At 43.8% G+C, this 17,180-nt stretch overlaps 1 protein-coding gene across 4 annotated transcripts; it reads left to right on the top strand.

Annotated features, from left to right (window-relative positions):
- Window positions 1-1,643: 1,643 nt before the first annotated feature.
- On the top strand, window positions 1,644-16,806 carry LOC135482985 (titin-like). Of its 4 annotated transcripts, XM_064763490.1 has the most exons (11): window positions 1,644-1,837; window positions 3,808-3,956; window positions 4,585-6,157; window positions 7,389-7,522; window positions 7,949-8,131; window positions 8,310-8,611; window positions 8,828-9,127; window positions 9,354-9,422; window positions 10,436-11,914; window positions 12,302-12,337; window positions 14,558-14,690. In XM_064763490.1, exons 1-10 carry the CDS (start codon window positions 1,739-1,741, stop codon window positions 12,331-12,333), a joined length of 4,320 nt encoding a protein of 1,439 aa, XP_064619560.1. In that variant the 5' UTR covers window positions 1,644-1,738; the 3' UTR covers window positions 12,334-12,337; window positions 14,558-14,690. The 4 variants fall into 4 exon arrangements, with proteins under 4 accessions (XP_064619560.1, XP_064619568.1, XP_064619546.1 ...); XM_064763498.1 differs by lacking the exon at window positions 12,302-12,337 and having other exon boundaries at window positions 4,585-5,728; window positions 14,558-16,806; XM_064763476.1 differs by lacking the exon at window positions 12,302-12,337 and having other exon boundaries at window positions 14,558-16,806.
- The last annotated feature ends 374 nt before the right edge of the window (window positions 16,807-17,180 follow it).

Below are 17,180 nucleotides of genomic sequence, written 5' to 3'. Positions count from 1 at the left end.
TGAGGTTTCGGTATCTGTAGAAGTCTGTTCTCTGTATATGCCTGCATGCCAAATCAAACAGTGTCGATGACCCGCTTCAACAGGGTTATATTTCAACTTGGGGAGCTGATAACTGCACTATTTCGATCCATAACTTATTATGAAGTATAGGCTGCATGATTTGCTTTAACATATATGCAGAATATTTTTCCAATTCGCCGTCATCCGCAGGTGTGAGGTTGTTAGCGGTCACATTGTGTGGCCACGCATGACATAAGTTGGCCGCCAACGCCAGCGTCAACAGCATTCCTGAGCAAATGATTCTGTTAGACTGTACGTGTATATCAGGTATAAAGTCTGCTCTAACAGGTAATCAGGATTACTCATAAAATACCACTCAATGCATATCAATGCAGTGATAAATAAACTGGGTTAATACTGACGTCTCTTCCTGTGATAGTGAGGAACAGAACGATTCATTTATCATTTCTTGGGACGGGCTGTATTCCAGAGGAACAAAACGAGACAGTTGGCCAGTGGTTTACCCAGATCGAGTTGAGTAGCAGAGAAGCTGGCTCAGTCTGTAGGAGACAGCTGTTCTCTTGTTGCGATACAACCCCAGATCGAGTTGAGCAGCAGAGAAGCTGGCTCAGTCTGTAGGAGACAGCTGTTCTCTTGTTGCGATACAACCCCAGATCGAGTTGAGCAGCACAGAAGCTGGCTCAGTCTTTAGGAGACAGCTGTTCTCTTGTTGCGATACAACCCCAGATCGAGTTGAGCAGCAGAGAAGCTGGCTCAGTCTGTAGGAGACAGCTGTTGTCTTGTTGCGATACAACCCCAGATCGAGTTGAGCAGCAGAGAAGCTGGCTCAGTCTTTAGGAGACAGCTGTTCTCTTGTTGCGATACAACCCCAGATCGAGTTGAGCAGCAGAGAAGCTGGCTCAGTCTGTAGGAGACAGCTGTTGTCTTGTTGCGATACAACCCCAGATCGAGTTGAGCAGCAGAGAAGCTGGCTCAGTCTTAGGGAGACAGCTGTTCTCTTGTTGTGATACAACCACTCCCTTCCATGTCGTAGTTCGACATTCGGCAGTTAGTCTGATGCCAATGATCGAGTTACCATCAAATGTACCCGGAAAAGGAATTTATGTCCCTCATACATGTTTGCTACAATGGATTTTAGGCTGGAACCGCATTACTGTGTCCATACACATGTCAACTTGGGCAATGCAGATATAGCTCAGGTTTCGTTCAACTTGATCTCAACTAGCGAAATCCAATCACCACTTAATACATTAAACAGGAGGCTGTTCCATTTAACTTTTAGATAGGCCTGCGTGTTCCTTTTATAACAATACATTGATTTCAAGCACATGAATGCATCAAATGCATTAATGGTCAAACGTCGTACTGTGTGGAGATCGAAAGAAACGGTGGTTTCCTCAAGGAATCCTCTTTTATACCAAGCTTATTTTGTCTGCATCAGTTAACTGATTAAGCATGAATCATACGTCAGGTTAGCGTGCACAGCAAATATAACGCTCTGTTGGTAGTGTGTACCTAGAACATTCAAGATGGCTGCCGGATATCACGTGACCTTCCTCAGACCAAACCGCACTACCTGTCTTAAATGCACCTTTGAGAGGTGCTATTTTTAGCCGTCTATCTTGAGAAGGGCTTTAGTCACACACCGCCTTGGCTCACTTCAAGGATATTTGCCGTTTTTCAAAAGTAAGGCCGGTTTTCGGCGCCAAATATTGTCATGGAGACGATATGGTTGAGGAGACCAAGCCCAGACGTGCCGTGGGGCTTCCGGCTGCAAGGAGGGAGGGATTATCAGCAGCCGCTCTCTGTTCAGCGGGTAGGTTACCAAAGCTATGGTTTCTTCGAGGCATGCACGATATGAGTTTGTTCATAGGGAGGGTGAGGTACAGCAGGCGTGACCTTGATGGCTGACTCCGTTCTCGTGGATTCCTAAGCATCGTCTGCGTTGGTTGTTTTTAATTCCGAAATACCGGTGCCTAAGATATATCAAGTTTCATGTGTTTTGAAATAGAAATTAATAACTCAGGTTAGCTGTTGGTATTGGTTTTCCGTCTCATAGCTAATGGCTATCTCAACCAAAAAAGTACCCCTGTATGAAAATCCTAATGTTAGAGACGACAAGGGGTTAACCAAATAACTCAATCTATATTGTTAAATGTTGACTATGTAAGAGGTACATAGACGGGGTTCACGAAATAAACACTTGGAGCCGAAATGAGTTGCTCACACTAAAAATGCTTGAGACAAATCAATTAGCCTTAGCATGAGCAAATAGGTTTTTACCAGATGCAAATATGCGAAGTACTAATCTTAGCCATACGGAACATTTTCCTTGATTACTCGTAGACTAGGTCGTTTGACGTAAAAAGAAATGTTAGCAGGTCAACGTGTCTGTGTATTGTCGGGATACGTCGCCATGTATGCGTATATGCGTCTGAGTTACTGGTACATTATAAAGATGGTGGACCACTTCCAGTATCTGTGATATGGATACCAGTTACACATTGCAACATTTGCTAAAATGCTGGCGCTTGGATAAAATATGAGCAAGACATTCATCAGCACGTGTTCGTGGAGACCAGCGGTGAGTCGTTGTCAGGTTGGTACATGTAAATGTAGTTGTTGTTGACAAGGTTGGAGCCGAGAGACAGCACTAGGTGTCGGACAACGAACATCGAGTGTGACCTTGGGTGGTCACATGATATCTTGATTGATAGTACGCCAATATATTGTAAGCTTGGTTACATGCTGGTATTCTCAGGAAAGTGTTTGTTGGATGCTCCTTCCTCGCCTGCGTGACTACAAAAGGCAGGTAACAACCAAGTGAATGATCCTGCAGTTCATGCTGGTGCCAGTGGTGCAGAGATATCACGGGTTGACAATGGCCGTTATCACCACTTTCAAACTGCTAATGCACTACTGTAGCGTTTTGTCACCGTGTATTCACCTTCGTACACGGTTTTCTCCACCCATCATAGACAGCTATAGCAATGGTAAGCTGTATATATCTACCAAGTGGGTTGTGTGAAGGAAGTCTCATATACTTGCTAGTATAGCTGTATCTGTGTACATTACCTGTACGTTTCCTCTGCCTGTACATCATCCATGATATTATCATACCAGGTGAGAAGAAACAGATGGAATGAGTAACGCTTTGGCTTGGCAAGAGATTCCATATTATGTTCAGGTTCATTCTAACCAAAAAACAACCACGCAAGTAACCTGCGAGTGAATTTCTTCAATGTATTGGCAAAGCTGGTCGTCTCAGGACGGTATAGGCATTTCCTGGGTGAATGCGCCAACTAGGCAGATCTGCCAAATACTTCATCCTTAAAACAGACGCCATTTTGAAAGAACCGAGCAGTGTGTGCGCGGAAAATGCATACATGTATATAGCATTGCCAAGTCCAGCCAGTTAGTTCCTCAAAACGTAATGTTTAGAACAGTCATTTCACGAATGGCACAATAGTATAAGGATAGCTGATATATTTCAAGTCATAACAAAAAATGATAATTATACGTCAGACGCAGGGCAGCTCGCCTTCTCTTACGATAATCACTGAGATCCCAGTGATCCTGCATGCAATAGCCGGTATAGTTTCAAGATGCACAAGGCGATATACAATGTAATCACCTGTATATAACACATAAGGTATCGATGAATGTCCATAAAACGGAGATTAGCCAACCCATTAGTTATGCTTCCACCGGCGCGTAGGTCAACATATATGCTCGTGATTCCAAAGTTCAATCATAGTCCAGAATCTGTCTTTTCAATATTTGCAGGTGACTGCAGGAAGTGTCGCCTCCACGGCGCTGGCAACTGGGGACCTTATCCTAAAGGTCTCCAACATAGATTCAGTTGACCTGACGCACAATGAGGCTCAAGATATCATCAAGAATACTCACGACGTTCTTCAGTTAACTATTCATAAGTAAGTATCAAGTCATCCGAGAGAATTTTCTCGTATAGCTCTGATTTACCCAAAGATAAATACATAGCCGTCATACACATCAGCTCCCTTGGCCGCAAGTTATCTGGAGCAATATGAAGATGGGCGCAATGCCCGGGAAGACATATAACGGGTGTGGAGTGAATCAGCCAATTCGAGGCACAGTCTTCATATGTCTTCAATCGAAATATTGACATTTAATAGGGTAAGGGTTAGCAGAAAAAAGTCAAAATTCTGAAAAAATTTCAAAGCCAAAAAAGTTTTGGGACTGAAGATGTTGGTTCATTTTGAGCAGAAAAAAAACCCAGTAAAAAAAAAATTTGGACTTCAGAATTTTTTTCATCTTTATGGTTAATCATTCGATTTGCTTATTCTTTAAAGTGAAAGAATGAGGTAAGTATCACATAGGATTGAGAGGTCACGATCTTGGATACAAGGATTTAATCAGGTGTACACTACCGCTCATGGGGTTCAGTCGGTGTTCCGATGTTGGCAGGGTAATGATATTGAATATTATCAAATCAGGGCCAATGTGACGTGACATTGGGCTTCTTCTAGCAACGATTGCAATCCACAATACCAAACTAAAGCACCTTTCTTCAACTTTCAGAGGCGGTCTCCTCACTCCACCGGAACCTATCATGTCATCATCACAGGCGATTCCCTACGACTCTTACAAAAGCACTCCAAACGGCAATATCCCAGCAATGTCAGCCTCGTCCAATGAGTACCACTATTACGAGCGGCAAGCACCGCCCAAAACGCAGTCAGGACATGGGTATGGAGGTCAGGACGGGCACGGCTACCAGGGGCAGGGCTATCAGGATCCCAACAGATCGGCTAGCGGTTATGGCTCCCCTGCTAGCTCCCTGTCACCAAACCGTGGCGGATATCAACCACCTTCTTATGAAACTGTTACAAATTCAAATTATGGTTATTCTAGTCCTGTATCCGTGGATGTTAAGCCCACATATCAGAGGCAATCGTCGCAGGACTCCAGTGGATCCCGAGGATATGGGAGACAGTCTTCAGGAGGATCAGGCCCAATGTCACCCAATTATGGCATGACGCAATCAATGTCCTCATGTTACAGCGGGCAATCGGAGCCGAGTTATGGCAGGCAATTTTCAAACGTATCACAGTCTACATCTGGAACTTACGGACGGACTGACACCATGTCGCCGAGTTATGGCGAGCCTTCCTATGGAAGGCAGTTATCCAATAACTCGCAGCGGCGTGCAGAGACTAGGTCGCCCTCCTTTGGCAGACAGGAATACGGGCGGCAACTCTCGAACTCTTCTCAACATCGAACGGATACTATGTCACCAACATACGGAGAACGACATGATTCTCCATCCTATGGGAGACAGATGTTGAACACATCACAGCCACAGAGCTACGGGTTCTCTGGCTCGACGGCTCAACAAAGCAGCCCACGCTCCCAGGCCCCGGCTCCCTGGACATATGGTGCACCATTGCCGCCGGCTGAGACACAGCCGCAGTACAGCTTCGCAAGACAACCATCCCGTGAACAACCACAACCAACTGAATCACAATACGGAAGACTGCCATCATATGAACATACACCTCCTTCTGAAACACAACCCCAGTACAGTTACGGGCGACAAACTTCCCGGGAACAACCAGCAGAAACACAACCACAATATGGTTACGCGAGGCAGCCATCATGGGAACAGCCAGTGGAGACACAGCCACACTTTAGCCACGCATCACAGCACGACTCAAGACCCCAGGTGCCTGATACTTCTACACCGCAATATCCTTCTAACGCAAACTACCAGTCCTGTGTTCCTCAAAACGCCTATCCTTATTCTTCAAGCAGTAATTCGCCAGACTATTCATCTCCGTATACTTCACAGCCTTACTCTACAACACAAACTGCACCTGGTCATGACGACAGTCTTGTGAAGCAGTCGATACGATTCGCACCGCGCGACAACACCACTTTTGCCCCTACGAAATGGCAACCTCAAAGTCCCAGCCCACAATTCATTCCTCCACCACCTCCTCCGATTGAACAGCTACAAAGAGAATCCCGCCACAGTGCGCCTGCTGTCCCAGCTGCTCCACCTCCTCCCCCACCTCCACCACCACCCCCGCTACCACCTGTGGGAGGATTTAAGCGCCCAACTATGACAGCGACTTCATCAATACACGCGCAGGTAAACAATACAGAATGATATGAGCCATTCTTTTAATTTCAATCTAAATTTCGTTTTGGTTTTTGTAATATTGATATCCGTTAGTTTTGAATGCATTTAGAATGAGGTACCTGCACTTATTTCCTTGTTTGCCAATTCTGCCTTTTGCTGCATTCATAATGCGCTTACGATTCTATTGCGTAGTTATCCGCGCTTATTCTTTATTGACGTCAAACCGGCTATGCCATACCTCCATGACATGGGGCGTCAAGCTGCTATGCCATAATCCTCCTGACATGGGACGTCAAACTTGCTATGCCATGCCTCCATGACATAGGGCGTCAAGCCTGCTATGCCATATGCCTCCTGACATGGGACGTCAAACTTGCTATGCCATGCCTCCATGACATAGGGCGTCAAGCCTGCTATGCCATATGCCTCCTGACATGGGACGTCAAACTTGCTATGCCATGCCTCCATGACATGGGGCGTCAAGCCTGCTATGCCATATGCCTCCTGACATGGGACGTCAAACTTGCTATGCCATGCCTCCATGACATGGGGCGTCAAGCCTGCTATGCCATATGCCTCCTGACATGGGACGTCAAACTTGCTATGTCATGCCTCCATGACATGGGGCGTCAAGCCTGCTATGCCATAATCCTCCTGACAGGGGACGTCAAACTTGCTATGCCATGCCTCCTGACATGGGACGTCAAACTTGCTATTTCTTCACCTTTAGATACTGTCATTTGTTATTGACTGGCTTTATTCATAACTCTCACTGTAGCCTTCCATTGCCGTTAACCCTGCTATGCCATGCCTCCTGGTGTCAGTTAATGACTGACTTTATTTGCATGGCTAACCAAAAATTGAAATGAATCGAATGTCAATAATAAGGTAAGAATCATTTGCTGGAGCATGTTGTTTTCATACTCCGTGTTGTTCAGTGGGAGAACCGGAAGATACTCAAAACGGAGTCTGTAACACCTGCGTATATATGTTTCTCTGTAATCTTGGAGGAAACGAAGTAGAGATTAGGGCCCGTTCAGAAGGTGTGAAGAAAAGTGGGTGGCCTGGCTTCATCACTCTCGTGTGAGCCAGGACTCTTGCGTCACTGAATCTTTGGAAAGGAAAAGTCTGGTGTTCTTACTTCGCTTTGCAAGAAAGCACTGTCAATTGCAATTGCTGAAGACAAATTTTAATAATTCACTGCTACTTTGACTAATTCTATCTTTGAATATGACTTCAGGATGGCACAGACGGCCCCCATATTCCTGATTGCGTGCAGAAGCAGATGGCAAAAGGACCTGGATCTAAGTCTCCATTCACGTACGCTGCGGTCAGTAAGGATGACCTGCTCAAGTTCAAGCAGAAACACAGAAGGTAGGGAGTCACTTCCGGCTAGAGGGATCACCGTGTAGATTATTCACGTAAAGTACAAGGGTGGTGGACTCACTTTTACCTGGAGGTCAGAAACATCCGCCGTCTTCCTGGAAATGAGGCGGAGAGGTTTTTCCGATCACAAAAATGTTTTCGTCACAAAGTTTCTCCATTCTACCTATAGTTGTTTCAGTAAGCAGAGTTCGTCAACGCAATGTCGACACTAAACTTGATACAATATCGAGAGGAAGAGACAAATCAACTGCCAACACATCACTGATCAGGTTACAATGCGTTTCCTTTTCAAACATAAAGCATACAATACTGTGTTTATAGAGGATTTCGCAGTCGGCTCTTGAAGCCAAAAGCCATAAATAAAATTAATATCAATCTATAACTAACTATCAATATAACTGTTCCTGATTCCAGACAAAAGAAGCCACAAGTAGAGCATGAATTAAATGATAGTCCTACTAAATCGGCCACAGTCAGTGCAGGGCCCGGCAGTGCGGTAATAAGCCATGGACAGTACAACTCCCCAGCCGATGCCTACATTGGACAGAGCTCAGGAGGGATAGGAGTCCAACCAGCCAAGCCCTCACAGACCCAAGAGTGAGTACATTGGAGCGATTCCTGGAGTGTAATGTATGTCTATTGTTAAATTCACATCATGTGCAGTCAATGTTTTTTCCATGAACAATATGAATTATTTTAAAAAGGTCATACTGAAGACTGCTTTCTCATTTCTGGTCAGCAAAGGTTTACTTCTTTTACTTCATTCCTTTCCAAGGGCCCCAAAGCCACAAAGGAACTACCAGTATGTACCAAAACCAGCCAGCAGCCCCTCCAACAAGGAGTTCGATCCCACTCAATCAGCGGCTTACAAAATGATCCACGGGATCACAGATGAGAAGAAGACCTTCAGACAGAGGCCAAAGCCTGAAGAGCTGGAGCCCGAGTTTAAGCCTCTCAATCCCGAAGATGATCTCGGGTATGAAGAGGAAACGTTTAAGAAGTTTTTACCATCAGATCCTAGTAAGCAGTCGAGGTCGTTCAAGCTGTTACAACGATATACCAAAGATGAGGAAGAAGGTATGACCCACTCTATCAACTCATCATAATGAAGTCTTTTAATCAGTTTTCCCAAGTGACCATGCCAGTTATAAGGTAGTTCCTCAATTGAGTCAGGTTGACAAGTTTGGAGCTGACAAGTGACGAGTCTGGAATAGAGGCAAAAGCCAGCGAAAACGTGGTGCAAAAAGTGTATGTTAGAGATTACTTATACTAGAAAACCTATACTGTTTCCAGAAATGAGCAGTGGAAAAAAGGAAGCCTCGGGAGTGTATGAGGAGACGCACTGCAAGGCTGCCAGGCAGACCAGCTCAACGGTTCCTTCAAAGGCGTTCAGGAAGCTACAGAGGGCCATTGGTGCTGACCCTGATGAAATCCTTGAGGAGGTGAAGCAACACAAGCCTAAGCCGTGCTCCTTGCAACCCGAGGAACCCCCACGCCCCGCAACGGTTGCTGAATACCCCGCACCGGTACCAGCCCACATGGCTAAAGCGCCGGTCTATGACACTGCACACGCGACGCCACCAAAACCAGAATGTAAGTTGCTTACAACGTTTTGAAGATCCATTTAGGGGATAGGACTATCAGAGTATTCTCTCTATGATAAAAAGAATGAGTGCTACATGTATGGGCAGGGTAATGTTTGTAATATTCCTGTGGTTTTTTAAATTATGACTATTTTGCAATCTTGCATATTCTTGATGATGTTCGCTTATACTCACAGTGGCGATACCTTTTTGATATTCGTTGGATTTTTATCTAGCTGAAATGAGCCCTGCAGAGTTGCGAGCGTGGAAACGCCAGCAGAAGAGGTTTGCTTCTGGAGGGGGTGGTAAGCCAGTTTTCTTTCTATTAAGGCACGATATGTAGGATGTTAAGTTATGCACGAAGCTACACACTTGTGGCTGTAACAGTCAGTAAAGGACGCGTTCATTAATCAGGAGATTTATTTTCGGTTGTTATTTTACAGTATACTCGAAACGTGTATGATAATCAATAACCCGTGACACCGCAAATGCACCATGTCAGGAGTGTTTGGAGGACAAAAGATAATGATGATTAAAACATAATGCACCACATTCAGCTACACGATATATTGATGAGTTGTTCGACATGTTCTCATTATGAATGTCTTGGAAATTCTAAACCTATCGGTGAAGTTAGTGACAGTCATAGCTGTTTCTTTAGGTCAGTCAAATGCCACCTCAACAGCTTACCTCAGCAGTCATGTTACTGCTGGTCGGGACTGGAGGGAGTTACACATGAACCATGTCTCCCACGTTCATGTAGAATAATCTTCTCTTAACAGTTATAACTGTTGAAATATAATGTTCAAATATCACCCCTGCCATTATAGTGAATGACTCGAGGCAAGGAAATGTTTTCCTCTCGTTCAATGGCATAGATGCTGGGATGAAACCAAAGCTGCCAATACCGGTGATGAATCGGCCCCAAATCTGTTAGCTTGTTGAGCCCGATGTGCCCGTTTGACTTTCTGTCGTCTTGAAATGTGTGTCTGCTGTGTGCTAGACTTGCCTTTCTCTTCTTATTCTATACACGGTGCATTTTGTTGGTCAGATAGAGATTCTTAAAACAATATGTTATAGCTTTTGTTCATTATTCTAACACCAAAGAGATGATTTGGTTTGGTTCTATGCTAGTTAATTATACCACCTCCCATCATCATATTCTAGTTTATCATTAAACTGTCTGCATGACATCATCACATATGCTGCCTGTGTTTATGGCCAATACACATGCTAAACGTTCTTCCCAAAACCAGAAAGTGCGTAGCCGGGATTAGCACATTCAAATTCTAATACTTATGTTCTCCTATACGGACAGATATCCCGGATTACCAGCCAGCATGGCAGGTTCAAGCTCAACAGCAGCCCCAGTGGCAGCCTCCAGCGCAGCCAGAGGATCAACCCCCAGCTCGCTGGGAACCTCACATCCAGCACGAAGCGTGGAAGGTTCAACCAACACCAGAATGGCAGGCAAAGGTCGAAAGTTTACAAAAGAAAAACAAATTAAATGAATGGGAACCCCCTGGAGAGAAACAGTGGAAGGCAAATGAACCAGCTCCGGCATGGCAGGCCATCGCACATGAGAGAAGAAAGTCAAATGAAGCGTTGAGTCAGATGTCACAGATGCAGCCATACCATTCACATCAGTCGTCTGCTCCAACTTGGCAGAAGGATGTACGACCAAAACGAACAGACGATGACGACGTGGGAGGTATCATTGAAGAAGGCTTCGAACCCAAACTTTACAGAGGTGGTAACATACCTTCGAAAGCATTCAAAAAGTTACAAATAGCTACTGGATCCTTTGATTTGAATTCTTCTGGGGCAACAACGAAATCGTCAAGGTCATCGCGGACATCCTCTCAACGCTCGACACCATCAAAAGAACTCATGCAGCCGCATGCTAGCAAACCCTTCCCAGAACGTCAACTCTCTTACGAAGAGATAAAAGCAAACCAGGAGTTGAAAGCTCTGCCAAATGTTGAGGCTGCGAAACAAGAATCTGTGGTGAACGAAGCCGAAGACCAGACCGTAACACAGACTCAAATAGAAACGTTACATAATATAATGTCGGATCTCACAGCAAAACAACGGGTATACCTCGATTCTGTATCTATAGATACTGAATCTAGGGAACAAGTCGATGTATCAACACCGGCGCCGAAACCTACGGAAGCGAAGGAAGTAGTCGAGGTATCTACTCCGGCGCCCAAATATACGGAAGCGAAGGAAGACATAGAGGTACCAAGACCGGCGCCCAAACCTACGGAAGCGAAGAAAGAAGTCGAGCTATCAACACCGGCGCCCAAACATAAGGAAGCACAACCTCAGGTTACGGAACTTAAAGAATCTGCTGAAAAACCGATACAACCCACGGAATTGCTAACAGAAGTGACTGGTGATGTAAGACTGGATTTTAGGCCTTCTGAACCACCGTCGCCATTAGAAATGCCGCCCGAGGAACCCGTCAAGGAGCAACAAAAGATCACGGCAGAGAAACATCCAGCAAATGTGCCTATTGAGTCGTCGCTATCGCCCGGTGAGCAAGGTCTGCCCAGAAAGGACGAAGAGATATCTCGGGTAGAGGACGTCACGGCGAAGATGGAGGAAGATGTTCTCATTACAATACCCAAACCGACGACTTCAGAATTAACGGACGAAAAGACCCCGAATGTTGCAGCAGATGACAGTTCGGAAACGAAGACTTCCAGTGGATCAAAAGGTGACGATTCCCTCACGATGGATGTTGGGGAGAACAACAGTGGGGAAGGATTAAGCTTTGAAGGACTTCAACCAGGTATTTCTTTGTCAACTGTAGGCCTATTTATAATAATGTCTTCGTTTCTGAGGAATCTGGCTGCTATACCTAACAAAATCTATTCTGAGAAGATTGAGTCCGATTGATCCCCATTGAAGATTGAGTCAAGGTGTGTTCTTTGTATGTTTGCGGTTAGTGTTGATATCTCTCACCTTAAACTGTCTTCTCACCATGTAGAATAGTTGCCTAATTATATCAATCAGTCATCTATACGCAATTTCTACTAGAAATTAGAATGATATGCAGCCGAGGTTCATAGGGCAAAACGAGTACAACAGGATTCAGGTGAGCCGGGGGGGGGGGGGGGGGGGCGGTTATCAGTAGCACTGCTTGGTGGTTTCATCGCATGATCATTTCTTACTTCAGGCACCCCCGACGAGAAACCAGGGGCTGACTAGAACGGTAACACCATACATGATTATCTCAAGGAGTGAATCACTTTTTGTAGCTTATTAACTGAATAGAAGGGAAACATTACTAAAATGTTCATCTACACGTCCTGGTTTCAGTTTAATCGTCTCTTTTTGAAAATAATTGACTGCGGGCCATTATCTAGGCTAATATCTTGGCGAATCAGAAGCTAAAAGAATTCTTTACTATGTGTGTGTGGGGGGGGGGGGGGGGGGCTTATGCAACTGCTGATATCTTAACAATCTTAACAATACATGGTTCCATAGATTAATACTAGTGCTAATGAATTTAGCTACGCTCATGTTGTAACCAAAGGAAAGTAATCTCAGAATAGAATTACATGGTTAAACCTTTTCGTGAAAATATTAAGAAAAAACCTTCGTGAGAGACGCGAACACGCTTGGGAAGAGTTGATTCACTAATAATTTCCTACAATTTGGGTATATTAACCTTTTCTATCCTGCCTGGTTACTAGAAAGCATGAACTAAGAAATCCATATTAATATGTATCATTTAAGGATCCTTTGCCAATTCATGTTTTGTCTTGTACATGTGATGCACCTGAAATGAATCAACACGTATGAATATCTTTTCCCGTCTTCTAAGACACCATGTTTTTAAATGTCTTTCTCAATGCTTTTCAAGTGCTGTAGTTCATCTTCAATTGAATGACAAAGGCGGGCGGGTGAACAGGTTTGGACTTAGCGTGTTGAACTGCCATATACGTCTTACAACAGAAAATGGTTTAAAGTATACAAAATGGTTGACATATCCCTGGGACCATTGAGACGTACCACTCGAGATACCTCAGCCTGTGCTCGTTTTTTTGGTGACCTTTTGCATTTCTTTTGCATACTCTCCAAAGTATCGTCCACTCGAACTTGTTATTGACGAAGTGCAAACAGAGAAGTCTCGGTTTCCCCGGCCTTTTCCTTGTAAAACCTTCGTGGGGTACTGAGTATCACGAACAATTTCTGAATTTCTTATTACGAGGGGGTTTATCTTTAAGAATGGGTAGTAATTATACCCAATGTACCACTCATCGGTGTGCTGCTGATGACACAGATCTGCACCCAATGTACCACTCATCGGTGTGCTGCTGATGACACAGATCTGCTCCCAATGAACCACTCATCGGTGTGCTGCTGATGACACAGATCTGCTCCCAATGTAACACTCATCGGTGTGTTGCTGATGACACAGATCTGCTCCCAATGTAACGCTCATCGGTGTGTTGCTGATGACACAGATCTGCTCCCAATGTAACGCTCATCGGTGTGTTGCTGATGACACAGATCTGCTCCCGATGTAACGCTCATCGGTGTGCTGCTAATGACACAGATCTGCTCCCAATGTACCACTCATCGGTGTGTTGCTGATGACACAGATCTGCTCCCAATGAACCACTCATCGGTGTGCTGCTGATGACACAGATCTGCTCCCAATGTACCACTCATCGGTGTGTTGCTGATGACACAGATCTACTCCCAATGTACCACTCATCGGTGTGCTGCTGATGACACAGATCTACTCCCAATGTACCACTCATCGGTGTGTTGCTGACGACACAGATCTACTCCCAATGTACCACTCATCGGTGTGCTGCTGATTTACCTCATAGATAACATTACAAACTGCACGCTTCCTCGATAGCATAGCAATGCGCACACCATTTCTGTGTGGTTGTGTTTCCTTGTTATTCATTGTGTATGTATTTACCCCCAAGCAGTTCAGTGTTACTGTCACAGCTCACCTGCTTGCTCCATCCATTCATTCATTTAAGAAACGTAGATCTAATGAAGATCAAGGTTATTGTTGTTTAAAAGCACATTGTCCTCATCCCAGATATCATTATAAGCACGGCCACATTCACAACGGGTAGTCCAGCTAAACACCTTTACCTTTATATTAAGCAAATTTGAATCATTTTACTGGATGAATATACTCAAGCCAACACATCTTTCCCCGTGGGAGGGATCTTTGGAAAATTTCTAAATTCGTTATACATGTACAGCCTAAAAAGATGAACATTTTCCAAAAATATGGTCCAAAGTCTGGAAAAAATGTCTCGAATGTTAAATATCGATATGAATTGCCTGCATGTTAATCTCACTGAAGGAGCTCTCATCCTTCGGACCATCAATCGATGCGACTGTCAGCGTCTTGTAAGTCACGAGTTCTACCATTAAAGTACTGGAGTTTATTTTTCAGCCGTGACTTGTCAGGTCAAAGGTTACTGCGAAGACGGCAATTCGTCCCAGAAGTCCTCAACCTTCACCAGACACGAGGTTTCTGGTAATGCGGCTGGTGCACTCGCTATGGAGCAAGTAGACGATATGACCACTGATTTCTAAGAAGAACAGAACTTTTCTATTATACATGTATTGTTTAGAAAGAACGTGTGAGAATTGTTGTGTGTGTATTAATACAGTTCTAACTTGATACTGAGGCAAATATACTGTCCTTTGGCTAGGTAAGTGATGACTAGGGAAGTTGACAATTGCGGGATTCCATAAAAGTTCATATATTAATTATATAACAGTGTTTTTAGTACATGAAAAAGAAGCAAGAAATATACCAATGGTAACAAACCATGGAGAATCAAAATCCTGAACTCCGGGTAATTCGTGCCAAGTCCTGGTTCCGAGTTGTCTGGTATTCCTGAGCGAGTCCCTTGATAGTTTCCTTGCAAAATGGCTCTCTCGGCATTAAATAAAGTATATTTAACTGATGTATATATTCGGATATGGACATACTGGGCCTATAGACATACTGGGCCTAATGTGGGCTGATTTCAAGCACCTTATCCCTGCTGAGATGGCGTGACGAAGCAAAAGATCTATAAGAAAGTAAGAAAAACAAAAAGCATTTCACTTATTGCACTATAATGTGAAACTTTAACTATCATGTTCCCCAAGATCGCAAGATCCGAATGCACAAGTTGAATAAAAACTTTATCGCGTCTTTGAACGAAGGGAGCGCTGTTTTCCTCGGACTCAGAATTCAGAAATACGACATGTCTTGGAACCTGGATTTGGCACGTAATGCCCAGAGTTCAAGATTTTGATTTTCCGGGATGAGTCATGTAGCCTATGCATGCGAAGTTATCACGCCAGGTTTTTTTTTACTTAGAATATATTTGATGATTGTAGAAATTAATAGGTGCGTGAATAAGTCTTGGTTTTAGCTGTTGCATTCAGAGTAAAATGCAACTTGCGCTTAAATGCATGTAAGGATGAGACCTCTAGTCATTCTCCCATGAAGTGGATATAGGTGACCCTGGTCATTCCCCACTAAAGCGGAAAGAAGTGATTCAAGTTATTCCCCAATAAAGTGGAGATATGTGACTCAAGTCATTCTTCTCTAAAAATTGACTTACCAGATAGGTGACTTCTTCCCGTACAGCAGTATATATTTTAAGGGGATGCACCTTTTCGGATTGTTTATCGCAATCAGGCATAGGAAATAATGGATTACATTTACCACTATCAGCTCACTTTGGCTTTACTTTGACTAATCATTGCAATCAACATCGCATCACAGCTTTTCTCATAGCCTGGCACCTGGGTGAGTTGAAAAGCTTTGTCCGGGGCGTAGGGCGACGTTTTGATATAACCTGTGGGACTTATGGAGGAATCATAAACAATCAGAATAAAGTAAGGATTTGGTTTGATCCCTGTTGTGATGTACATCGACGTTTATAGAACGTCCTGCAGAAATTCTTCCTTCACTGTTTCACATGTCTGCCGCACGTACCTGCCGAAATGTACTTGACGTGTAGCATTCATTTATGTGGTGTGGCTTGAAGCATTATCGCATTTTTCTGTCATTATCTTTAGAATACTGAATTTCATTTGACAGCCATTGTTTTATGCTATAGTTAACTTGGTACGAGTCGATGGAGCCACTGAACGGACTCCATTACTGGTCCAAAGTCTACTGACGTATGTTTGAATATACAACATGTAATCGCCATTTTGAAATTAAGAGTTGTGATGACGAAATATGTCCGAAGGAAAGTTTTGAAGATGATTATGTCAACTGTATTGCAGTTCCAATGTTTTGTAGTTTACCCATTCAACATTGTTTATAGATTGTGGCTTTTTAGGCAGTGGGCTCGCATGTATGAATGGAAATGTGGTCCTGATGAGTGAGAAAATCATGTCAACATGACATAATTAGTACCTGATTTCTCACCTGCTGTGTGACTACCCATTTACTAAATATCATCCTGAGCATTACGGGGCCTTTGGACAATTAGAATGAACTAGTTACTGAGCTGTCTGTGGAAATGATTCAGTAGATAGTCTTCCTATATGCGGGCCTGTATCTGTAAATTCCATGCTCACGATTAATTCAAGTTTTGTTTTACCCAAAAGGTTCTGGTAGTGCTTGGTATCTCACATCGAAACTTTGTGTGAAGCGTTAAATATCAGTAATAAAGCGGATTGTTACATTTTCATGTACATCTGTTGTTGTCGACATTTGTTTCGAGAAGACGATTTGATAACAAATGGACGAATGTCATGATCAGTTAATCTGCTCACTTGTGTTCTGTCAGTGCATTTTCCGCAGGCGATAGTATGTGCTAATGCCTTTTACGCTGTAGGTACTACCGTGATGTCCTACCTGATATATTTTGAGCTGGGTCAAACCAGTACTATCCATTCCCCTCTGCCAGTGTTGAAGGCCATGTATTTTGAGATTATACCTCTATGGTGATTGTTAACAACCGAATATACTCAACCTTATACCTTGTATTTGAATTTCTAATCCTGGTGCAACCAAATTAAGAACACATAAAGGCGTATCCATGCAGTGCAATTCTAAAGGC

The sequence above is a fragment of the Lineus longissimus genome, chromosome 1 (genome assembly GCF_910592395.1).
Source record: "Lineus longissimus chromosome 1, tnLinLong1.2, whole genome shotgun sequence".
In the NCBI taxonomy this organism is placed as follows: Eukaryota; Metazoa; Nemertea; class Pilidiophora; order Heteronemertea; family Lineidae; genus Lineus; species Lineus longissimus.
This window is presented reverse-complemented; position numbering and strand designations above follow the sequence as displayed.